Source organism: Thalassophryne amazonica, chromosome 9, assembly GCF_902500255.1.
Source record: "Thalassophryne amazonica chromosome 9, fThaAma1.1, whole genome shotgun sequence".
In the NCBI taxonomy this organism is placed as follows: Eukaryota; Metazoa; Chordata; class Actinopteri; order Batrachoidiformes; family Batrachoididae; genus Thalassophryne; species Thalassophryne amazonica.
The window spans coordinates 23,085,647-23,112,320 of record NC_047111.1 but is presented as its reverse complement, the minus strand read 5'-3'; the positions used below and the strand labels follow the sequence as shown (position 1 = coordinate 23,112,320).

At 43.5% G+C, this 26,674-nt stretch overlaps 1 protein-coding gene across 1 annotated transcript; it reads right to left on the bottom strand.

Annotated features, from left to right (window-relative positions):
* Window positions 1–5,399: 5,399 nt before the first annotated feature.
* Window positions 5,400–20,535, bottom strand: cnih2 (cornichon family AMPA receptor auxiliary protein 2). The gene is made up of 6 exons (XM_034177769.1): window positions 20,356–20,535; window positions 16,827–16,895; window positions 12,156–12,203; window positions 10,351–10,463; window positions 5,584–5,727; window positions 5,400–5,462 (listed from the first exon to the last, which is right to left on the bottom strand). The coding sequence occupies exons 1-6, from the start codon at window positions 20,434–20,436 to the stop codon at window positions 5,435–5,437; spliced, it is 483 nt and encodes a 160-aa protein (XP_034033660.1). The 5' UTR covers window positions 20,437–20,535; the 3' UTR covers window positions 5,400–5,434.
* Between the last annotated feature and the right edge of the window lie 6,139 nt (window positions 20,536–26,674).

Sequence of the window (26,674 nt, the reverse complement as noted above, 5' to 3'; positions counted from 1 at the left end):
GGAAACATGACCCAGCCCGGAGGAAGCCTGGGACCCCCATCTGGAGCCAGGTCTGGATGGAGGGCCCGTCAGCGAGCGCCTAGTGGCCAGGTTCAGCCTGAAAAAGCAACATGAACTTTTTATCTCCACCCTGTGGGCTCACCACGTGCAGAGGGAACCGCTGGTGTTGGGTGTGCTGTCTCATGGCTGCCAGTGAAAGTTGAGGGCCTTGCCGGACCAGACCTGGGGGGCAGAAGCTAGCTCTGGGGGAGCCGGAGTTTGTGCTGGAGGTGGAGCGATACTAGTTAGATCTGGTGGGCCTCGTCTCCACACACAGCACTGGACCTTATTTTTCTCTCGAGTTGCCCAGGGTGTGAGGCTCCAGGCTGGTGTGGGGATATGCATGAGTCTGTGCTGAGCACTGTTACGTTGGAGTTTACCATGGTAGATGAGAGGGTCACTTCCCTGCACTTTATGGTGGCGGGACTGACTGGAGTTTGCGCCTATGCACTAAACAGCAGTTTGGAGTATTTGGCCTTCATGGAGTCCATGACTGGAGTCCTGCATGGGGCTCCAGTGGGGAACTCCATTGTTCTGTTGGGCCACTTCAACGACACACAAAGACAGATACACCTGGTGAAGCGTGACTGGGAGGAATGGCCTCCCTGATCTAATCCAGAGAAGCAGTTTGTTATTGGACTTCTGTACTAGTCACGGACTGTCCATAACAAACACCATGTTTGAACATAAGGATGCTCATAAGTGTACATGGTACCAGAGCACCCTAGGCCGAAGGTCGATGATCGATTTTGTGATCGTATCATCTGATCTGAGGCTGCATGTTCTGGACACACGGATGAAGAGAGGGGCAGAGCTGTCAACTGATCACCATCTGGTTGTGAGTTGGATCAGAGGGTGGGGTAGGGCTTTGGACAGACCTGGTAAGCCCAGATGGATAGTGCCAGTGACCTGGAAACATCTGGAATAGCCTGACAGATGTCCGACAGAACTTCAACTCACACCTCCAGTGGAGCTTTTCTAGCATCCCTGTGGAGGTTGGGGGCATTAAACCAGAATGGGCAATGTTCAAAGCTTCCATTGCTGAAGCTGCAGGAGGGAGCTGTGGCCTGAAGGTCTTAGGCGCCTCAAGTGGTGGCAACCCTCGAACACCGTGGTGGACAACAGTGGTCAGGGAAGCTATCTGAATGAAGAAGGAGTCCTTATGGAATATGTTATCTTGGACGACTCCAGAGGCAGTTGCAAGCTATCAACAGGCCCGAAGGGCAGCAGGTTCTGCTGTGAGCGAGGCAAAGTAGCAGGTGTGGGAGGAGTCCTGATTCACCATGGAGAAGGGCTTTCAGTCGGCACCAAGGTATTTATGGTGGACCATGAGGCACCTTAGGAAAGGAAAACAGGGAACCATCCAAGCTGTCTACAGTAAAGATGAGACTATGTTGACCTCAACTGAGGAGGTAATTGGGTGCTGGAAGGAACACTTTGAGGAACTCCTGCATCAGACTAGAGCATCCTCTATAGGCTGATGGGGGATCATCATCAATTTCCCTGGTGGAAGTCCCGAAGGAAGTCAAACAACTCTGCAGTAGCAAGGCCTGGGGGTTGATGAGATCTGTCCAGAAATGCTGAAGGCTCTTGTGGAGGGACTATCTTGGATGAGATGTCTCTCCAACATTGCGTGGGATCTAGAACAGTGCCTAAGGAGAGGGCTGTGTTCGGGTTCTCGGCAGTAAGTTGGACTCCTTTCCGGTGGAGGTTGGCCTCCGCCAGGGCTGTGCCTTGTCGCCAGTCCTGTTTGTGATATTCATAGACAGGATATCAAGGAGTAGTCGGGGGGAGGAGGGTTTCCAGTTTGATGGGCTCAGGGTCTCATCGATGCTTTTTTGCAGATGATGTGGTCCTGTTGGCTTCATCTGCCTGTGCCCTCCTACATTCACTGGATCAGTTCACAGCCAAGTGTGAAGTGGCTGGGATCAGGATCAGCACCTCTAAATCTGAGGCCATGGTTCTCAACAGGAAACAGATGGATTGCCTACTCCGGGTAGGGAATGAGGTCTTGCCCCAAATGAAGGAGTTCAAGTACCTCTGGGTCTTGTTCACGAGTGAGAGGATGATGGAGCGGAAGATTGGCCGGAGAATTGGCGCAGCAGGGGTGGTATTGCATTCGCTCTACCGTACTGTTGTGACGAAAAGGGAGCTGAGCCAAAAGGCGAAGCTCTTGATTTACTGGTCAATCTTTGTTTGTACTTTCACCTATGGTCATGAGGGTTGGGTCATGACTGAAAGAAATAGATTGCGGGTACAAGTGGTTGAAATGGGTTTCCTCGGGAGGGTAGCTGATGTGTCCTATAGAGATGGGTAGAGAACCACAGTCATTCGTGAGGACCTCGGTGTCAAGCCACTGCTCCTTTGCACTAAAAGCAGCCAGCTGAGGTGGTTCAGTCATCTGGTAAGGATGCCTTCTGGGTGCCTCCCCAGGCACGTCCAGCTGGAAAGAGATCCTGAGGAAGACCCAAGACTAGGTGGAGAGATTATGTCTCCACACTGGCCTGGGAATGACTCGGGATCCACCAGTCAGAAGTGGTTAATGTGGCCCGGGAAAGGGAAGTTGGGGTCCCCTGCTGGAGCTGTTGCTCACGTGACTCGATCCCGAATAAGCGGTTGAAGATGTATGCATGTATGAAGTTGGACAAACTTAATCAATTTGGGTGTTACCAACTGAAATAATGTCTTTGATTTTCAATGTTGTTTGTTTGACCATCAGCAAAATTATGTATAAACCTCTCTGACTGAATTTCATGACTCTTGGTGTCAGGTCAGAGCATCATCTAATGAAGATCCTAATAAATACTGAATTAGATCCACATCAAAGTGTAGATTCAGGAACTGTTTAACATTGCAGGATGGGGCTATTTTTGAACATTTCCATCAGTTTCTCGTGAGTTGCACCTGTCAAATAAATAAATAAATAAAAATGCCCCTTGTCCTATAAAGGACCCGAGGCCCATTATTGCTGGTGTTGAACCCTGGATTTCCCATCATGAAGCGAATGAGAGTCTACAATTCCTCCTGGACTGGACATCAGTCCAATACACGTTACTTCCCCAGACAAGGCCGGTGCCCATTTACAGCTGGGTGGACTGAGATGATGCAGATGAAGTGTCTTGTCTAAGGACACAGACAGGTGGTGTAACCTGGAATCAAATCAAAGTGTCCATATTAGGAGCTCAACTCCTTGTCTCAACATATTTATAGTGACAATATCTATCAATGTGTCCGATTTTTTTGTGGATCTGGGTAAAAATTTAAATCCAATTTTTTGTAGTTTTACGTGCACATGCAATTGATTTACATACCATATTTTCTATAAGTCTCACCTGTTAAGAATTGCATTTTCAAAAGGAAAACCCTATATATAAGTCGTACCTTTTTTCTGTATTATCAACTCTTCATTTTGGACTTTTTGTACATTGCTGTAGTGTACTTTATATTATTGGTATTTATTATTTTCTTATTAGAGTTTATTTTGTTTAGTTTCTCAGAAAGTCCTATATAAATAGTCAGTACAATTATTATTATTAATAATGAGTGTGCCATTTTTCAGTATCTAAGTCACACCGGAGTATAAGTCACAGAATCTCCCAAATTGGTAAACAAACAAACAACAAACAAACAAACAAACATGACTTATACTACGGAAAATACGGCATTTAAGTCATGCAAATCCAGCAAACTTTTTTTCTGTAGGGGATAACAAATAAGATAGAAACACATATTATAGTAAAGTTGACTGTTGGCTTTGGTCATCAATAAACAAAAAAATGCAAGTGTCATTTTCAGCTGGAGTCCAAAATGTTAAAAGGCACCTAAAGAGTTTTTCTGTTAGGGGAAAAATGTAGAAACAAACAAAAATAAATAAATAAGTAAATCCTGGTCGTTATAAGATCTGGATACATTATGAGGTGTTGGACATGAATTTATGGCACTTTTGTTCGGCTCTAATGTTTTTGGATAATTATGGGTGTTCTGACTGATTGTCCAGAAAGGCAGTTTGATGCGGATCCCTGTAGAGATTCAGGTTGAGCAGATTGCAGTTTATATTATTTTTCTACAATTGGCACACACAGGCCACTCCATTAGGTACACCTTGAAAGCACAGGGTTCGACCCCCATTTTGTTTTCAGAGCTGCTTTAATTCTTCACAGCATTTGAGTCAGTACGGCGCTCAAAACCGTTCCTCAGAGAGTTTGGTCCATGCTGAGTCAGCATGACTGCCTTGGATCCAAGGGTTCATGTTTTTCATGACAAATTCTGACGCTCCAATCTGAATGTGGCAGTAGAAATCAATACTCATCCAGGCTTCAGTTTGCAGTTGCTAGCTGGTAGCCGCGTAGTTTTCTGCTGCTGTAGACCATTTGCCACAGTGATGGATAGCTTGTGCATTCAAAGATTATTTGTGATTTTGGTGCCTTCAACCAGTCTGACGTCTGCCAAAAACAAGGCTGTTTCACCTAGAACGCTGCCACTCGCTGGATTGTGATTCTTCTTCGGACCATTCTCTAGAGATCGTAGAACCCACAGCCATGCAATGTTCTAAGTGACTTACATTTCTTCCACGTTCTGAAGCTTGGTTTGAACATCAGCGGATCCTCTCAAAGGCATCGAGTTCCTGCCACACGATTGGCTGTTTGGACATTTTCTTTAAAGAGAAGTTGAAAGGGTGTACCTAATGAAGTGGCCGGTGTAGGATCTATTGAAGACGGAAAGATTAAACTGTAAACAGTATATCACTTACTATAAATGATGATGCAGATCTATGTTTGGGTTTTATGACTAAAATGTTCAGTTTTAGTCCTTGGAATTTGTAATTTGGCACAATGTTTTTCAAAAGTAAACTTTTGTCATTAAATAATCTGAGCATTAAGCTCTTTGGAAAGTACTAAACTAACATGTAGAGTAAAATGTGTCCTTATAGCTTCCTTTACATCAACTCAGTCTTAAAGTCACACTTTTACTGTTGTCTGGCATCGGGTCCCAATGTGTTGCCTTACTGCCGGAGCTGTTTCTGTATCTGTAATACCATCAAAGCAGAGATTTGGGTATTTCCGGTGTCTATTTCCTGGACTAATCTCCTTGTAGTGAGATTCACAGTGAGCTGAGAACCTGGATCAGTAAAAGCAGTGCGTGAAATCTCCAGCCATTCAGGAAAATTGTTAAATCACATGACGGTGTCCTTCTTTTTCTTCACCCGGCCGCCCGACAGTAGGATTGGGAGAAACGCTGGAATAACCGAGAGATGGAAACACCTTTACATTCACATTAGAACTCATCTTTTGTTAGAATGTCGAAACCCGGGGGGAAGAATAAATAGAACAGAGGAAAACTGACGTCTCCGTTCTTATAGATCTTTGATTTTTGTCTCTAGGTCTCCTGCTGTCTGTTAGAAACTCACCAATGCGTAGACCATACTGTCATCAGGAAATAGACCGCAGCGGCAGATGGGATATAAGGAGGAAAAAAAACAAAAATTGTTTCTTTTTTTGTAACTTTCTAACGAATGGCAGAGTTATTCTGTGAGAGCAAACGTACCTGTAGAGATAGTAGAAGAAAGAGAGCAGGTAGAAACCCAGTTTACACCACGACTCTTTCTGGCAGTAATTGAGAATGTCGGCGTTCATGACACTGACGGGATCGTACATGACCTCAGACCCATCCGCAGGCCGATGACAAAACCTGAAAGAATTAAATATTTGAGTCACTTATTCATCCTCAAATAGAGGCTGAACATACCTACAGTGTCCCTCCACCAAGTCGAATCCAGATCATCATTCTGTCCCTGCAGGCCCTGCACATCACCTGACAGTTGCACGCTTGGAGCTGGATGTACGGTTTTAATCATTTTCAAAATTTTCCTGAGCCCAGTCAAGCTCAGGGAAGCCCAGTCTGTGGTTTGCACAACTCTGTGTCCAATTTTCATGCCAAGCACAGAGAGAGTTAACCCACAACATCAAGAGTTGGGGCAGGGTTTGTCCGGACTGTACACTTTAGGGTCCCATGGCTTCGTGTCTTACTGCAGGGTTGTGAGACTTGTACACTAACCAGTGACTCAAGGCAGTGACTGGATGACCAGCATACCAGTGTCATATGGAATTATGTTTCCACTCCTTTTAAATCATATTATTAACCATGGAACAGGTCTCAGCCTCACTATATCTAAATTCTGGGTCTGTTAGTGAAGCACAGGGCTAGTTGTCAGCAACTGCTTTAGTAATCTCTGCTTCCTTGTTGATTTACTGCTGGTGAACTAAAGCCTTAGGCACTGTTATCTCCAGCTGATATATTCTGCTCTTTTTCTCTCTGTCCAGAGTACTGTTGCTGGGATCTGAGAGGATGGCACTCCTTCCAGAGGACCAGACTAACCTGGCATTGGCATATGAGGTCTGCTATCAGAAGTATTCAAGAGAGTAAACTAGATACTCTGCACCAAGATGGACCATTTGTACCTTAATAACTGACTATCTGTTATCGTATAAAAACCTTGCAACTGTTAGAATGGCCAAGCAGTGGGTCACTCCTCTGAGTCTGGTCTGCTTTAGGTTTCTTCCTCAAAAACACCAGGGGGAGACTTTTTCTTACCACCTTTGTCTGTGTGCTTGCTCAGAGGGGTTGGTAAGGTTAGACTTTACCTGTGTGAAGCTTTGTTGTGATTTGGCATGATATAAATAATTTGAATTGAATTGACGATAGTGAATGTGAATGTTTGTCTGTCGATATGTGGCCATGTGACAGACTGGCATCCTGTCCAGGGTGTACCCTGGCTTGTGTCCTATGACTTCTGGGATAGGTGCTAACCTCCCCGTGACCCTTACTTGGAGTAAGCCGGTGTAGAAAATGGATGGATGAATTGATGACTTTGGTACCAGGTCATTTTAGAGGATCTCTGGTTACCCTTGAATGACTTTGTGCCAAACAAACAGTTACTTCAGGAGACTTGGATGACATCAGTGACACTTTGGCCATGTGGTGCATTTTGGCATGTGGTTGGATCATGTGCCAAAACACACCACATGGCCAAAGTGTGAGTACCTCAGTGTTGATGACCCCACAGGTTGGAGAAGACCAAGTGGATGCCCATGTTTCACCTGGCTGCAGTAGATAGGTGGCTCCTTTCAAGAGGTAGAGGTGGACTGGTTGTCTGCCTGTTTGGTTGCCACTCAAGGCTTTTCTGCAATGTGGTGGATGCGACAAAACACAGCACCAGTGCACGCTCCTAGACATGACCTGAGGATGAGTTTGGCCAGAGTTTACACCAGGTTTGCTTGGAGTTGCACCAAACTGCCTAATTGTTTGCTTTATGGGACAAGCACCAAAGTTTGCACAAACTGTTGAATATATAATTAAAAAATACGATGTCATGCCAAGCTCAGTCTAATTCATTTTTTAAATCAACGTATTTGTGGTTGTAACGGATTGAGTGTGTATGAAAATGACAAAAAAAAAAAAAGACTTAATTTGTGTCTCTTTGACATATAGTAATGAAGATGGTATTTTAATGATATTCCAGAACCCAGATGGTGACCATCTTGAATTTTGCTATTTATTATCCTCAGGAGAAAAATTATAGATGACGATATGGAGAGATGGCTTCAACACCTGGCCAACATTGTTGGATGAGCTTTACAACACTCATGCGCAAGAAGAAGAAGAAAAAGAAGCAGAAGAAGAAGAAGAAGGGGAAAAATTCACCATGGAAGTTATTTACATTACACATCAAGTGATGTCTGTGCAAAGTTTGGTTCTTTTACCATAAAACACACAATTGTCGTGATAATTGATTCATACGGTGCATCCAGAAAGTATTCACAGCGCTACACCTTTTCCACATTTTGTTCTGTTACAGCCTTATTTCAGAATGGGTTAAATTAATTTTTCCCTCAAAATTCTACACACAATACCCCATAATGACAATGTGCAAAAAGTTTCATGAGATTTGTTTGCAAATTTATTAAAAATAAAAAATACTAAGAAGTCACGTGTACATAAGTATTCACAGCCCATGAAGCTCAAAATTGAGCACAGGTGCATCCTGCTTCCACTGATCCTCCTTGAGATGTTTCTGCAGCTTAATTGGAGTCCACCTGGAGTAAATTCAGTTGATTGGTCATGTTTTAGAAAGACACACACCTGTCTACATATAAGGTCCCACAGTTGACAGTCAGAGCACAAAGCAATCATGAAGTCAAAAAAATTGTCTGTAGACCTCTGAGACAGGATTGTCTCCAGGCACAAATCTGGGGAAGGGTATAGAAACATTTGTGCTGCTTTGAAGGTCCCAGTGACCACAGTGGCCTCCATTATCCCTAAAGGGAAGAAGGTCAGATCCACCATGACTGTTCCTAGAGCTGGCCACCCATCTAAACTGAGAAACAAGAACCTGATGGTCACACTGTCAGAGCTCCAGTATTCCTCTGTGGAGAGAGGGAAGCCTTCCAGACAGACAACCATCTTTGCAGCAATCCACCAGTCAGGCCTGTATGGTAGAGTGGCCAGATGGAAGCCACCCCTTAGTAAAAAGGCACATGGCAGCCCGCCTGGAGTTTGACAAAAGGCACCTGAAAGACTCAGACATGAGAAACAAAATTCTCTGGTTTGATGAGACAAAGGGCCCTGTCCCACTGGCATTTAGGAGGATTTGCGGATGGAATGCGCACAAAAGTGGCCCACATCTGCCAAACAACTGCAGTAATCGTGTAACATTCCTGTATGAGTCGGCCGCCATCCGAACACATCCGTGATCATCCGCAGAGGCACGCATGTCCGCAGCCAGGATTTTTGAGCAGCTCAAAAATCCTGCTGCGGATGAGATCCACATCACTGCCTGAACACATACTGAAGACATACGCAGGACATACACAACCAATGCGCTGCATATCCCCTGTCATCCGCTGATATCTGCAACCGGCGGCTTGGCGGCGGACTGGGACAGTGTGCAAAACAGATATGGTGCGTGCCCAGCACGGCCACATCACGGTCGCAAATGGTATGTCGCGCATGCAGACAGAGTGGGCACGGATGAAGCAAGTGCATCACGGCCGCTCTGCCCCTCATGGGGGCACCTCTGCGGTTGCCTTCGCTTCTGTTCCCTGTTATATCCGCTTTTCTTCCTCATGTATTCGCTGATCCACCCCGGGACATTTGTCATTTCCGCCCACCTTTGTTGCGGACGCTCGGCTTTTGTCTCCTCATTTCATGCACAAATCCTCCTAAACGCCAGTGGGACAGGGCCCTAAGATTGAACTCTTTGGTGTGAATGTCAGGTGTCATGTTTGGAGGAAACCAGGCACCATCCCTACAGTGAAGCATGGTGGTGGCAGCATCATGCTGTGGGGATGTTTTTCAGCAGCAGGAACTGGAAGACTCGTCAGGATTGAGGGAAAGATGAATGCAGCAATGTACAGAGACATCCTGGATGAAAACCTGCTCCAGAGTGCTCTTGACCTCAGACTGGGGCGACGGTTCATCTTTCAGCAGGACAATGACCCTAAGTACACAGCCAAGATATCAAAAGAGTGGCTTCAGAACAACTCTGTGAATGTCCTTGAGTGGCCCAGCCAGAGCCCAGACCGGAATCCGATTGAAAATCTCTGGAGAGATCTGAAAATGGCTGTACACCGACACTCCCCATCCAACCTGATGGAGCTTGAGAGGTGCTGTAAAGAGGAATGGACAAAACTGCCCAAAGATAGGTGCAACAAGCTTGTGGCATCATATTCAAGAAGACTTGAGGCTGTAATTGCTGCCAAAGATGCATCAACAAAGTATTGAGCAAAGAGTGTGAATACCTACGTACATGTGATTTTTTTTTTTTAGTTAGAAACATTGAGTGATTTGTAGTTCTGTTGTGCATGGCAGAGGTCAGAGAAGAATGCCCAGGCTGGTTTATGCTGATAGAGAAGAACCGGAAAAGTAAAACAAGTGCTTGTTACAATCAAAGTATGGAGAAGATCATCTGTGATAGCACAATAATGGTAACGTTGAAGCAAACGGGGGACAGCAGCACAAAACCACACCAGGTGCCACAGCTGTCAGTAAAGAACAGGAACCAGAAGCTACAGCAGACACGGGTCAGCACCACTAAACAAACAAACAAACAAAAAAACATGACCTGGGGTCTCATGTACAAAGGCGGCATACACACAAAAACGTGGCGTATGTCCATCTCCAGCTACTTATCTTGAATTTCAGCTTTGTGGGTTGTTGTGTTGCCAGTCTTAAAGTCTACTTTACCTCAATACAAGTCCCAGAATTGGTGTCTAAACCTGTTCCTGAGCCAGATGTCTGTCAGATGTTGCGTACCTCCACAGGTGGTAGAGGAGCAGTGGGATGTTCAGGCCGAGTGTGACCCACTCGCCAGCACACATGAACATCAGGCAGAAGAGCCCGTGGATGGAGTACTCTGGTACCACCAACTAATGGAGATAAACACAACCAGAAGTAGCCGTTAAGACCCGGTAAATGCTGTTATTGGTTTTGTATTTGTTTAACAGCTGCAGTCTCAGACATCCCTCAGAACCACACTGGGACACAGAAATCTGTGTTTGAAGTGAACAAAACTTCATTGTATTTGACATATTGATTGTTCTGCCTTGGCAAGAAATTTTGGCATTCATATCATAAAACTATTGGGTAGATGAGTCTACTTTGTACCCAAAGGGTGCAAAAGAAGGCAGCAGGTCAGTGTCTCTTGCATCTTTTCACTGTAATTACCTGCATGTTGAGGAAAAATTGTCAGATTCTGTTGAGTCCTTTACATCCAGACTTAAAACATATCCTGGTCTTTTAACCTCCTAAGACCCGGAGGTTCTCATGAAACAAAACTTAGTATTATGGTCTAGACAACCAAAAATATCATGTCCACATATGTGGATGCCAGGCCCTAGGAGGTTAAATATGTAATCAGTTATTGTGCAGTGTTGGATAGTCTTAGAGTGACCAGTCATTGTTCTTCCTGGTGGATTAGGATTTCACTCTCAGTACACTTCCATGACAATACTTCATTCATGAAGCATAGGACTGTCCTGCTCATGTAGATTAAAATGTTCTTTTGTGCTTTCACACAACTATTTGTTCTTAAACATAATTGCTTTGAATCCAGATAAGATTTAAGACTTTTCAGTATGTACATGACCCTTAGTAGGGGTATGTGCTTTAAAATTTACATGAACAATAAATCCCCTTGAAGAGGATATTCTGGAAAATAAAGTTTAAAATGCACCAAAATACGAACAAATATCCCTAACCTGAGGCCAACTTGTAATTACATTTCATGACCACTTGATGGTGACACAACTTTGAAACTGGACAGCTAACTATTGAAAATCCATGTTAAAACTGAGTGTTATATTCCTTCTATGGCAGCTAGTTAAATCTATAACTGTGCACAATAGATTGCATAATTACAGGCTTACCAAAAGACAAAAAAATCTTGCAATTTTTAGATCCAAAATTGATCTGGTTTATCTGGTCTGGTTACAAAACTCAACGTCAGTGTCAGAAAAGTAATTAATTGCACTGCAGCAATGACATGGAATTTGTTCTTTGTGATATTCTGGAGGATGGGGGAATTTGAAGCGTTCCAGTCGTGTCGTCTGTACGAACCCGCAGCTGAAGATAATTAATCAATAAATCAACCCTCTCTCCTCTGAGAATCAGTCCATCTACCAAATGTTGTGCAACCAGATGCAGATTCTTAATGTCACAGCTTCCCACTGAAAAACCCATTATGAGTGCAGAGTTCAACTTTCTAAGCGCCGTCCCCCACAGGGGTCACACCACCGCCTCTAAAAATATTTAACGGGCCTGTTCTTGCTTCTCTTGTTGAGATGTAACGACTATTTAAGTTTGTCTTGTCAAATGATGTTTTCAAAAAAAAATCCTGCCCACTTTGCAAAATGCCAGAACGCAGTGTCAAAAAATATATCCGAGTGCACAATTAAGTGTCGGCGTTTGTGTGCGTGTGCAGAGCACTGATGGATTGTGGGTACAGGGTACTTGTGAAATGAATCAGGATGTGTCACGATCCTCACAATGCTTTCGAAAGACAAACGATGATGGTTTTTCTGAAGCTGGTCAGCAGCAGGTGAAAAACATCGATTACTCACTCTGCGGAGCAGGTTGCAGATTCTTTCGATGTTGAGGATTCGTTCCCTCTGTGAAGCGGATACAAATGAAGTGTGATTAATGTTGCATTTATTCATTGTTTTCATGTCAATGCCGGCTGATTGCACACACAGTACTTTTAAATCAGACAGTTCTAAGTCACAAAGTTTTATGTGAGGCGTAATCAAGAAGGAAAAATGAATGACAATTAATCTGCAAAAAGAAAAAAAGTATTTATATCATAGGTGGTGGAAGCCGGGAGGAATGGTAGGACAGTTAATCAGACTTTTATGTAGTTTTTTTTTTTTTAGATTCCTGACTGGATTACACCACGTCTGAAACAATAACATGTGCTCTTTATCTCATAAGCCAAACTGCTTTGAGTCTCTTGTGATCTGCTACAGAAGATTCAATAATCGTTTTTTGAAATGAAAGCAATCCATCTTACTGCCGCATGTGGGGGCGGCTCGCTGGGGCTTCTTGATCTGCTGGTATATTTGGGTGTCTATCGATTCGCCAGTGAGACAAACAAGATGCAGTTCAGAGTTTTATTTAATCAAAAGATTCAGACAGATGCCGTGTACGAGTTTTATGTATGTGCAGTTTTTAACACGGTTGCGTTGATGAGCAGATTGTGTGGATGTGCTGCACATGTTGTTGAACGGAGCCCAAACTGGAAGGATTTCAGTTTGAGCTCCACGATGAGAGAGCTGCTTCCTATTTGCTTCAGTCACCTCAACATCTTTCACGTGTGAGCATTCACAAAGACACAAACTCCATCCTCCCCGCTGAACCCAAAGTGGATCCTGGCCTGAAACCAAGGCATCCGGCTTTCAAAGCAGAAAGTACATCACGGGTCTGCCAGCCTCAGCCCACACACACGTCAGTCCCCATCGTCTCAAAGTGCTGTGAAATATCAAATATAAAGCGCACAGTGCCAGCGCGCCACACTGCAGCTTGTCATTTCTCACATCAATTATTCTCCAATAACTCTGCTGATATTTTTCTAATCTCCAGCCTCGTTCATTTCCCTCTGAGTTTATCAGTTTCACTGAGACAAACTTAGTGCAAGAAAACCCACAAACCCAGTTCATGCAAAAGCAAATCGTAAAGCAGCGTCATGATGAATTTTTATAGAGGATGATTTTGCAAAATCTCAACTGCAGTTTGCTAGAAGGCACATGGGGAAACCTGAGCCTAGGTTTGATCTGTTTTCCTCTTTTACAATCCGTCTCTCCTCCAACATGAACCTGGTTTCCTGGTTTCTCCACTCACATCCACAGAAGCCTAGAATTCTTTCAGAGCTGTCAAGTGTGTCCTGGTGGCTTCCCTCATTTGTCTCTTCCCAGCATGGCCACTCAATTTTTGAGAAGTGCCTACTTGACACAGATTTACCGTATTGTACCGTACGGCTTGTATGTCTTAATGAGGAATGGAAAAGTCCGTGTATCCATCCTCCAACTTGTCTCAAGAAAACTTGATGATTTAGTCCTTATACTTAGAACAAATCACCCCCCCCCCCCCCCCCTTTTTTTTTAAATGTGTTGCAGACCTTAAGTGCAGGAATGGATTTATATTAAAAATTAAATGAAGTTGACTGGACAAAATATGAAATATCTTTGATTTGCAATGAACTAGAAATTAAAGTAAACGTAAATGTACCCAACTTGATTGGCGGAGGTCATAAATAGCACATTTAGCACATTATTTCTGAAGGAGACTTCAGAAAATTTGTAGACCAGTGTTATCAGGTGGCTTTCGAAAAGAATGAGAAAGCAAATACTACTGTGATAAATTAGTTTCAAGGTCAGACTGACCATTGGAGAAAGTTTAACTACTAATAATATGTATGTGTGGCAGTATATGTTTGTGTTCTGTATTTGAAGGTAATATTTCTGCATTTCATCCACTGATAAAGCAGCACTTTTATTTTATGAATTACTTTAGTTCTTTGAATGTAGTGGCTGCTGTGAGACCCCGTTTTAGTCTCTGCCATGTCAAACTGCTGTTTCTCTCTTGCTGACAAACATTTATTTATTCATTTATTTTGCAGACAGTGGCGGTTGTGTCAGTGTGCAAACGTCAGAAATGATTGCTGTTTGTTTTCTGAGGCTGTGTCCTGCGTCGTGTGTTTGTGCAGTTATTTGGCATTTACACACGGGAAACGTATCAGCGTTATTTCAGACCCCAGTCAGCATGCTCAGTATTGTTTCAGGGTTTTTCTTTGAGAGCAGAAGCTGACCGACGTGCTCCAAAGCTTCTAATGTTCCGTATTTACCGGGACTGTGTTGATCCAACTGTGTGAGCGAGGTCTGGTGTATGTGGGACAAATAAACATGTGGATGCACCGAGAGACGTGTGTGATATTGTGCAGGTGCTGCAGAAGCTGGCGAGCCTCCGGACTCCCACAGACTTCACAGTTATCGCTCCCACTCCTCATCGCTCGCAGTTCACACGCAGGTTCAGATCAGAGCGAGAACATTAGCTAACTTGTGAAGCAGAAATTCGCAGCTGCTGTTCACATGCTAAAAGAATAATTACACTAATTATAACTTTGTGTTAATGTTTTGATTTTTCTCCCTTTAATAGTGGAGCAGGGTGGCATGAACACATGGCAGAATTTGGCTTGTAGGGGTCAAGAGGTCAGGGGCCTTAAAAACACAATACAGTTTGTAAGAGAAATATTGCACCAATGTCAAAGTGATATAACTCCAAAGAACATTCTTATCAGGTGTTCAAAGGGGCTTTCACAGCAGGAGTTTGTTTGGTCTCAAACCCTGGACTAAAATGTTAGTCTTGCACTTTTCCCTCGGTTCAGTTTGCTTTTTGCACAACAGTATTAACACACAAGACTCATAGTGACCTATTGGAGTAGTGGTCAGCACTATTGCCTCCCAGCAAGAAGGTCCTGGGTTCAAAGCCAACCACCAACATTCTCCTTATATACATGGAGTTGTTTCAAAAAAGGCATTGGGAGTAAAATGTGCCAAATCAAGATGTAAATCCATCCTAGCTCCACTGTGGTGACCCCAGGAAAATGGGTTCTCCCAGTAGGAAGTCCAGCTGTTTAGTATTCACTTATTTCAGAACTAAGGTTCATGCACCAGGGGCTTCGGTCTTTGAGATCATGAGACACACGAGAAAAGCTTATGGAGTCATGAGGACATATTTGATGATGCTGATACCTTTTTGAGAGAACAAAGGTCCAAGTCTTTAGGATTCTTGTACTTCCTGTCTTACTATATGGCACTGAGGCCTGGACGTGAACCAGAGACCTAAGGTCTGGATGTCTGTGGTACTAGGTCTCTTCAGAGCATCCATGGTTACCATTGGAATGACACTGTGTCAACCAAACAAATATTTAGAAAGCCGTAGTACTTGCATCGTGAGGGAACATCAGCGGCAACTTTAAGGCCACGTGACACATTTCTCTATGCACAATTCAGCACGCAGGTTGAAAAGCAGGCAGGGCTGTGGCTGTTGGAACAGGTTTCATGGAGGTGTAGCTGTACTGGACATCAACATGGACCTTTTCAAGGTGGACATGGACCTGCACTGTTAATGCCACAGATCATGGTTGGATGGAAATGGACCAAACACACTGAATGTGAAGGCACCATATGAAACAATCACTTTGCCCCTGCACAGACTGGATCATACAGAGCTAGCAGCTCTCTAGATAACGACATGTGTAACATATGTCACAGAAGTCTAAAACAAATCATTTCAGGACTTAAATTTTATGATGGGAGAATTTTTGCAACAGTCAGAATTTGTGGACTTTTAAGTTATTTAAAGTTAAATTCCAACCTCATTTAACTGTGAAGTAGCCAATAACAGATGTGGTCCAATACGACCCCTTTAACATTTCTTAAAGTAACAGCAACACACTGGACGGTACAGATAGCTGGTTCATTTGCAGCAAACTTTTCAGGGAATGGAGCAGCCAGCGGGAAGCCTGGATTAGTAAGATCTGTTTCCAACGCAGTTGTAGGTTGGAGAAAATAGACAGGCTAAATGTCATTCAAAGATTTCATTCTTATATAACATGAATTTACATATAAAATGATGTCTGCGTGCAGTATGATTACTGGCATTCTAACAATGCACTGCCCATCACTCATAAAACTAAGATATTTGCTTATAAAACTCAAGAGTGCTGTGACCTCATAACCTCTGCCAACACATCAAACACATTTCTGTAACTATTAGTGAGAAATATGAGCAGGATTATGCAAAAACTACAAAACCGGTCAAGGATGGAACCAGTACCTTTAGGAGCAGATCCAGTTAAAGGGACAGATCCAGGATTTTTTTTTTCTTCCCACTTTCTTTAACATTGTAAGATTTTCAACATTTTCATGAATTTCCAAAGAGATAATCCAGATGATAGCATTCTACATTTTTTTCCCATAAAGATCTTGAAAATCTTTCAGAAAATGGTTGTAAAATATTCTACCTTGAAATTCTAAAGAAAAAAAAAAATTCCTGTCTCTTCCCTGTGAACTGGATTCATTCAAAAATTTAATGCTTTCTTCCTTGACCTATAACCTCAAAAGGTTTATGAAAACTGGTGAAATCCTAAATACACTTTGATGAAAGAGAATAAAGGCCAGAATTTTGTGCACATGTATTGGCATTGTTTTTTTGTTTTTTTTTCAGCATGTTCTTACCGCTCTGGTGGGATTACTCTGATCGATGGGGTTTTTGAAGTCTGTGCGAAGCTCATCAAATGCAATAATCTGGGGAAACAATAACAATAAAACCAGACACTTGTTTTACTTGAATATTACACAGTGACTTAAATTCTTTTATTAAAGTGTGTGTGTGTATTATATATATATATATATATATATATATATATATATATATATATATATATATATGTGTGTGTGTGTATGTATGTATGTCAAAGTAGAGTCTGTGATTTGGTAGAATTGGAGATTCTACTAGAATCTCCAATCAGAAACTGTACTAGTAGACTAGTACACTAGTAGACTCTACTGGCAGAATCAGAGATTTTACCAGTAGAGACTCTGATCGCTGTCTCTACTGGTAAAATCTCCAATTCTACCAAATTGCAGACTCTACTTTGACACACACACACACACACACTACCGTGTTGCCCGTGGGGATCCACAGGCTCTAGATTGGGTCGTATTTCTAAAATAGGTCGCTGACATTTTTCAAGGGTGGTAATAAATGAAGCAAAGTTTCTATAATGATTTGGAACGGGGTGTGAGTCCAGAATGTAAATATCAACATCCATTGTTCAGTGTTCTTAGATAATATCCATAATTTCTCCAAACATATTAGTCCTATCAACTTTCCGTCTTTGCGACGTTCATCCTTGACCCAAAATACATAAACATACCAAACAGCAAATGTCAGCTCTCCCCAGTTCCTCTGTGATTGAAGCCACTCACACGCACGCACACAGAGGCCACTTGGCCTTTAATATATAGATTTGTTGCATGTCTCTGTCTCCACCAGACAGAATATTTCATTTAATGCTTTTCTGGACACTTCCTTCACAGCTGCAGCCGGAGTGCCGTGTGTGCTGTCTGAACTCGTCGTGCATGCATAATGACTAATATTACTAATATTATTAACACGACTGTATAATAATACAGTCGTGCTCTTTATCATCACACCGTATGTGCAATGTTGCTCTGTCTGAGGCATGAGCCATTATATCATCTATTATTCTTTCAAGTGAGGCTTAAATTCTCTGTGCTGCAGCACGCCGTCAGCCTGGATTCTGTTTTCTGTCATCATCACACATCCCGCCTTATGTTTTAATCTCTTCTAGGAGTGCACGTAAGAAACAAAAGCACAATCTGCTTTATTTTAGAATGTATAACATTTTCAGGATAATTTACTGGATCATTTCATCTGGAAATGTGAGAATTCCTCATTTCTATTCAAAGCCAGATTTAATCCTGTCACGTAAGAGGTTCTTGAAAATGAAGTTTTGAATAATCCTGCAAACAAACCAAATAAACAAATAAATATATGCATGAAAACAGTAATGTCCACAGAAGGACAGAACTCACAACACAATAATCATGCTCACTTTCATGAAAATGCCATTTTCTTGTTGTCAAAAGTGCAAACAGTGCACACTGAAAACAATGACTGAATTTTTGTTTGTTTGACTTTTGTTTGTTTGTTTGGTGGTCTTTATAGCTTCCAGACTGAAGGCTTGGACATAAAAGAAACTGACTTACAACTTCAACCACACCTGCTCCTAATTTCCATCATGCATGTGATATGATTATTCCCTGCAACAATCCTGGCAAACGGTATATGGGACATGACACAACAACACAAATGTGTCATGTCCCATATACCGTTTGCCACCTGTCATGTCCCATATATGACACAACAACACAAATATATTTGTTTATTTATTTTAAATTGATTTGGTGCATCAAAGTTAGCAAAAAAAAAAAAAAAAAAATGTTGGGAGCCGAGGTCAATGGACACACCCAAGGCTGCCACTGCCTGCTGAAAACTACAAATTTTGCACAGTGCATGCATACAAACAAACATACATGGTTCTTTATTTTGCAGTTTGTTGTTAAAACACTTTATTGATGTGCAGAGAGAAATTAAGTGCTGAAAAGCAGCAAAACATGATTTAAAAGTATAGGAGCATCACGATGACGTGAAAAATAAACGTTTTCCCAAACGTAACTCTCCCGTACGCGTCCACATGGCTCTGTGTTGTAAACAGATGGAGTTTCCATGGCGAAACAGTGAGCCCCTCAGTGGTTACTATAGCAGTGAAAAAACTGATCTGGTTGAGGGCCATATTGATTTGGTCCGCCAATGAGCAGAGGCAAAGAGACTAAGAGTTTAATTTTCATCACATGGTTGAGCCTTGAGCCAGACATGGGCTTTTCTCCATCGTCTTCGCCCACAGACAAGCTGGCTGACTCACATGTTGTCTCACTCACTCAGTCAGTTGGCACGTTTGTCATTTCAAGTCATACATTCAATGTTCCGTTCTGTGGGCCATATTTTTCATCCCGCCACGGGAGAAATGTCCAAGGCGGGAAAGCTATGCTTTGTGCAACCAGCAAAGTGAGTGCGCTGGTCAATAGCAATATGCGAGCAAAGTCACCTCCAGACGCCATGATGTCATGATCCCTAAGCTACCCAGTTTCTGGCCACATTTTTGAGCAAATCCAGCTCAAATCAGCTAGAAAACAATCCACTTTAAATCCAATTTGTGCTATTCAACTTCAGAAATAACCAATTCGGCTGGTATGAGATTCAAACCCAATCTGACTCCGGCTGGATTGTCAACCCCAGTCTGAACGGGGCCTTAGTGTATAGTTGTGAGACCAAAGGATATCACTGGTACTAGATCTTTCAGAGGATCCTTGGGTTCCACTGAATTGACTCTATCAAACAAGCGGTTATTTATGGAGACTCGGAAGAGAAGCTCCACTTGTATGGAGAGGGAACCTCAGCTGTGACATTCTATGTAGTGCATTTCTTGGTACATGACCACGTTGGTACCTCATTGCTCCTCAGCATCTGGAAAAGGCATGCCCACATTTCACCTGGCTGTGATGGTTACTTTTGAGAGTTGGGGAGTGGCCATCCAGGACCAAAGGTGGTTCCATGGTGTCTTGAATGCAACAATGTGCGGCGGCACCAACGCACGCTCCATGACCTGACCTGTCCTGATCCTGATTACAAAATCAAAGCAGTCACCTTTGACCAGTCATCAATCAGGTCACGATCAAAGGTCAGTGATTATCAGCATTATTTCTGTTGTCATCAGCATTATCTTGTGTCCTCCATGTGGACTAAACGTCCTGCTCTTTCCAGGCGTGTGTGCAGTGTGTTTCATCCACCTTGATAAATGATTTCTCTAACTGACTTACTGCAGGTTGTTTGTTGAATTCAGAGGAACACAAACTGATCTTTGACAGCTTCGAGGATCATTGAGATCTCACAAATAAATGTTTGAAGGTAGGTGTGAAGGTCTTGATCTTGAAGACGTGGGCTTGTGAACAGAAGATCAGAGGATCCTCAGTCTGACTGAAAAATCACAAAGGTCTTTTGTGAAAGGCCCTTCACCCCCAAGATACTCCCGGCATGCAGTTGGGCACCTTGCATGTCAGCACCCTGACATCACTGTGTGTGTGTGTGTGTGTGGGTGTGTGTGTGCATGGCTGTACTCACCTGCCATATGACGAAGAAGATGAGGGCAGCGCACAGCACCAAGGTGAGCATGTAGCAGAAGGCCGCAAAGGTGAACGCCATGGCTGTTCCAGCCAGCCTGACCTCCAGACGTGTGGTGACGAGCTCCTCTCACTGACTCCTGCCCACCTCTCCGTCCTTCTGTTTTCTGCCTCTGCGATTCTCCCCGTACAGTCGGCGTCGTCCAGCTATGAGCTCGAGCTTTGCTGCTTCATTCTCTGTCTTTGTCCCTTTTTGTTTTTTCGTTTTTTTTTGTGATGGACTTACAGCAAGCATTCACAGCCACAGTTGTCTGGCTGCTGATGCTCCTCTTTTCACTCTCTGACAGGCAAAATGTCTGTCTCCTCCCATCTGTAGTTTCTCTTCAGACAAAGCCTACACATTTTTTAACACAAAGTGTCTCACACACACACACGGGACGATCACAGCGCCGTTTTTTTCGTTACGGCTTGTGAGAGCTCGATGATGCCTCGTCTGGTTTCCAGATCATCTGTTGCTCTGAATCAAGCGAACAAAATCAACGAGTTACGTTTCAAAGTCATCAGATGTGTTTGTAAACACTTACTGGGCATCTTTTTAAACATATTTCTGGAATAATCACCAGCATCCGCATGTTGATCATTTCCTAAAGATCTAAACGATGGCTGAGGACTTACACTTGGACAGTGGCGAGCTGGTCGGATGATACTGATGATTGTTTCAGATGGCTTGAATCAGTATCGTTGAGAGGATACCCGGGTCTGAATACTTCGCTCTATCCTTCAACATCGTCTCGCACGTTTCCCCAAAAGACATTTGCTGAAGCATCGAGGGGAATAGTCAGTCTTTCTCTCTCTATTTCTTCCTCTCCTTCCTCTCTAATGTTCCCTCTCTTTTCTCTCATCCACAGATTTTCCGGAACAGACTTGAATGTGAGTATAATGTCGAGTCCTGTCGTTTCTTCCTCTATTTCTTAGACTGACGAGAGAAATATTTCTATCATGCCTGATGTTATAACAGCCAGCCAATAGTGTCGCTTGCTCGCTCTTCCTCCCTCTCTTACTTGCTCTCTCGCTCTCTCTCCATCACTCTCCTTCTCTCTTGCATTTATACATTTCCATAATCCCTTGTTCCCAGAAGCCTGACGAGGGGGCAGGGAAGGCTGCAAATATTTTTCCTTTTGTCTCTCTCTCTCTCTCTGTCTCTTTCTCCCTCTCTGTCGTTCTCTCCCTAAAGCCTTTAGTCATCCATCACCTTGTGTAATTTCACTGTTTCTTTTTTCCTCACTCACTAGTCGTTTTATTGAATTCTCTGCTCCAGCAGCTATTCACTCGTCACCACTGAACAGCTTCTTTTCACGTTTTTCTTCCTTTTCTTCTTCTATTCTCCCTTCAGACTGTCATCAAGCTGATGTTCGATGCTGCCGGGGCCATTCAATTCAGTGCCAGCTGCTTTCTGCTCAGTGACCAGAGCAGTCTGCAGTTCCAACAAAGAACTCAGCGATCGACTGAACATGAGGACGTGTGTGCGATCAAAGTTGATTTTCAGGGACGTCCTCAGAATTCACATGATCTTTAATCATCTTCTGGATGTCACAGTCGCCCTGTACACGCGAACTCAGCCACAAAAACACAAAGTGTTACCAAAGTATCTAATCTATGCTTAACATGAGGCAAAATCACTTCAGTAAAATTTCAATAACTTAGAAGTTAATTTTACTGAATAAACCCATCCATCCATCCATTTTCTTCCGCTTTATCCGGAGTTGGGTCGCGGGGGCAGCAGCTCAAGCAAAGCCGCCCAGACCTCCCGATCCACACACACCTCCCCCAGCTCCTCCGGGGGAACCCCAAGGCGTTTCCAAGCCAGCCGAGAGATGTAGTCCCTCCAGCGTGTCCTGGGTCTTACCTGGGGCCACCTCCCAATGGGACGTGCCCGGAACACCTCTCCAGCGAGGCGTCCAGGGGGCATCCGGAAAAGATGCCCGAGCCACCTCAACTGACTCCTTTCGACGTGGAGGAGCAGCGGCTCGACTCCGAGCTCCTCCCGAGTGACCAAGCTCCTCACCCTATTTCTAAGGGAGCGACCAGCCACCCTGCGGAGGAAACTCATCTCGGCCGCTTGTACTCGCGATCTCGTTCTTTCGGTCATGAGCCAAATCTCATGACCATAGGTGAGGATCGGAACGTAGATTGATCGGTTAATCGAGAACTTTGCCCCCCTACTCAGCTCTCTCTTCACCACGACGGTCCGATACAGCGACCGCATCACTGCAGACGCTGCACCAATTTGTCTATCGATCTCACGCTCCATCCGTCCCTCACTCATGAACAAGACCCCGAGATACTTAAACTCCTCCACTTGAGGCAAGGACACTCCACCGACCTGAAGAGGGCAAAGCACCTTTTTCAGGTCGAGAAATTGAAATTGAAACTTAATTTCAATTTCAGTTTATTTTCATTTATATAGCGCCAAATCACAACAAAGTTGCCTCAAAGCGCTTCACACAGGTAAGGTCTAACCAACCCCTAGAGCAACAGTGGTAAAGAAAAACTCCCTCTGAGGAAGAAACCTCAAGCAGACCAAACTCAAAGGGGTGACCGTCTGCTTGGGCCATGCTACAAACATAAATTACAGAACAATTCACAGAACAATTCACGGACGAATATACAAGAAATGCTATTGGCGCACAGGACAGGAGGATCGGCAACACGAATACAACTCCCATCTCTGGATGGAGCTGCACATTAAACAGAGAGAAAAACAGAATCAGGTATCAGAAAGACAAAAAATACTGCATAATTTGCCAGCATTAATCAACAAGAAAAACAGAAGAAATACTAAGGTGATCGCCGGCCACTAGCCCTAAACTTCACTAAAAGTTGAGGCTAGGAACAAAGACAAAGGAACACCTCCGTTTTGGTCTCACAGGACGGCTTTGAGATGGCGTTCAGACAGCTGTCGGTGGTTTTTCCATCAAGTGATTAGCCGAGAAATTGTGGATGTGCCTGGACATGCCAGAACATGTCCCGTGAGGCTTCATCACGGCGTTGCTTTGCACCATGCAGCACCTTTTTTTCACAATTCCTGTGCTAGTCAGACGACGTCCCGGATAAAACACAGCGTCCAGTTTGGAAATGAATGGCACATTCCACTGTTACAAGAGTTTTTGTCATGGAAAGAGGTGCGGAGGCTTCGCGCGTTGCGGCGGTGCCGCATGGCGCAAAGCAACGCCGTGATGAAGCCTCACGGGACATGTTCTGGCATGTCCAGGCACATCCACAATTTCTCGGATAATCACTCGGAAAAACCACCGACAGCTGTCTGAACGCCATCTCAAAGCCGTCCTGTGAGACCAAAACGGAGGTGGTTTTGTCTCGCTCCAGTAGCGAATCCATCGTGATGCGCGAAGCCTCCGCTCGGCTTTCCATGACAAAATCTCTTGTTAAAAGTCAAATCTGCCGGAAAAGGGTTGATGTCCAGCTCTTGTGATAACCAGAGAAATGGCACACGACGGTCCCGGCTCCACAGAGCCATCCATTTAGAAATGATGCGGTGGTTTGTGGCTCTCGATGGCGGCACGGAGCGCGGCACGCCGAGCGTCCTTAAAGCTGTCCTTAAAGCTGTCCTTAAAGCTGTCCTTAAAGCTGTAGTAACAGTCCTTATTCTTTGTGAAGCCCGTAAAATTTTCACTGAAAGCCAGGTAAATTTTTCGAATGGTTTCCAGTTGCCAGTCTCTAACAGTTTCTGAAAAAATTCTGATGGAAAAAAGCCCAAATCATTCCGCCATTTCCTGACAATGAAAATCCGCCGAGGGGGTTGGACCACTCCTCACTCAAAGCCTGCTCACAGGCGAATGACGCAACCGACAGGCGTGGAAAAACTCACGCATGCGCACGAGGGTTCAAGCTTGTCTGATGCAATCACACGTGATTCAAATCCATATGGTTTTTGAAAAAAATAATAAGGTTGGATACTTTTCTAATAGACCTCGTACTTAGACTTTCCTGTATACTGTCAGTATAACTCAACTATACTTAGGCTTTCCACTGTACTAACTGTCAGTATACACTAAATACAAATATACTTAAACTTTCTGTATACTTGTCAGTATAAGTGAAGTATAAATTAAGTATAATCTGTTAAATACATCTCAGATTTGTATATAACAATTAACCTGAATCTTAAGTTTAAAACAATTATCCAAACAGTAAATTTAAACTTCTTTTGTGTAATGGAAGCTATAAGGAGATGTTTATAGATAATACATCTTTTTCAGGTATTAACTTTTGTTGGTATTTTATAGCAATTTGCAAAGCTATGCATTTGTCCGTCCGTCTGTTTTCATTTGTTAGCGCAATTTCTCAAAAACCACTTGACCAATTTCATTCATATTTAGCATAAGAGTGTACTTTGGTGATCCCCCAACACCAGCTGATTACGGTGACCTTGGGGTCAATTTCAAGGTCACAGTGAGATATTCAAGATATGGTCATTGCCACCTTTGTTAGCAATATATTAAAGAGCACTGGGTCCCACTTTGTATTACTGATTTGTGGGGACCAGGAGGCTATGCCATGTCCTGATGACGCTTGTTGAAAAGTGCATACAATCAGAAAATGGATGATTTCATTTTCCTTGAAGCTACCATGGTGGCCATCTTGGATTTGTAAAAATCTGCACTTCTTCAATATCTTGGCTTCTAGATGACCTAGGATCTTGATTCCTGTGACTGAATTCACATTTTGCAGGGCCAAATAATCTAGTGGAGCTAATGACAAAAATGTAAATGAGATGAGATATACTTTATTGATCTCACAGTGGAGAAATTATGTTTACACTCCAGTTACCTCAGACAGCAATTAGTCCACAATTATTACTTGTTTACCATAATAATGGCACACATCTGAATTAAGGACAGCACATACACATTTGACATTGGTTATGTGCACTAAATTTGAAGAAGTCCGTTATCTGAATTGAGGCAAGTGGGTGAAGGTCGTGCAGCAACCCTGAGTTGCGCCACCGTCAGCTTGGTGGGAGGGAACGGGGACCAACAGCACCTAAAACCACGCCGCCCCCACAGAATGGAAGGGGGAGACGTGAGCAGAAGCCAGAGTGGGGGTGTGTGTGATGGGGGGTAGGAGGGGGTGGGGGAGGGAGTGGAACATGCTTCAGTCGTATGAAAAACAGTTTATTGTCTTTGTGGGTTGAGATAAGAAAGGAGCCAAATAATCACCAAGGCCTGAAGATATTCCTCTGGAGGAAAACAGTCGGGCAATTTGTCCTTCAGGCTTGATAAGCCTGCCGTGTTGTGGTTTGAGCAGTGAAAAACACTGTTTACAGTTCCACTTGAACAACCAAGTCCCAATTATGAATTAAGAATATTCCCAATTATGAATTAAGAATAATCCCTGGCCTCCGAAATCTTCAACTTCATCTGCAAGGTGCGCATCTGCTCCAAGATGTCATCTAATTTGCGTCTGAGTTCAAGAGTCTTCGCAGTGTGAGAATGCAATGCCTTGCCCACCTCGTTAATCATGACGGACAAGCGAGGGGCTGTGGTTCTTGATGCCGCCGTCTTGCCAATTTTCCAGTACATCAGGGCAGCACATAAGCCAGAAAGTACCAGCCCTAATATGAATAAATCCTCAACGTCCTCAACGGAGAATTGCGGCAAGCATGCAATACGCCAAGACCCCCAGGAGTCGAGATCATAGCCCGCAGGATGCGTTCCATCTGGGCAGGTAGGATCCCCCGGTCCTGACCTTCTTGTAGAAAAGTGTCAATAGCGTTCAGAGACCAGCTGATCAATTCCATGGTTATTCCATCCAATAGTAGTCCAATAGAACCAGAATCCAATATAATCTGAGGAATTCACAGTCTGGTGAAGTAGGGACTTGAAAGTTAAAGCAGAGAGCAGAGATAAGGGAGAGTGGAGGAGATGCGAATGCCCTCGTCGAAGTCCCAAGCTGAATGTTGGCAAAGTTACATTTATCCCTGACATCGGGGTGAATGTGAGGCATTATTGTAAAGTGCTTTGAGTGTCTGATGCAGATAGAAAAGTGCTATATAAATACAGTCCATTTACCATTTACGCACCATTTATGGGTGGTTGCCTTGGGATTTCGAGTGAGGATGGCTAAAATTGCCTTCATTGATATCTTGGACATTATTTTAATCATTCACACTCAAAAATCCAAGTAATCTCTGTAAGAGGACAAAGGTGCAGGAGGACAGAGGTATTAGATTGTAAGACCATCCTGATTATTTTTTAACTCATTAAAATTATTTATATTATTTACAACTGCATAAACTCTAA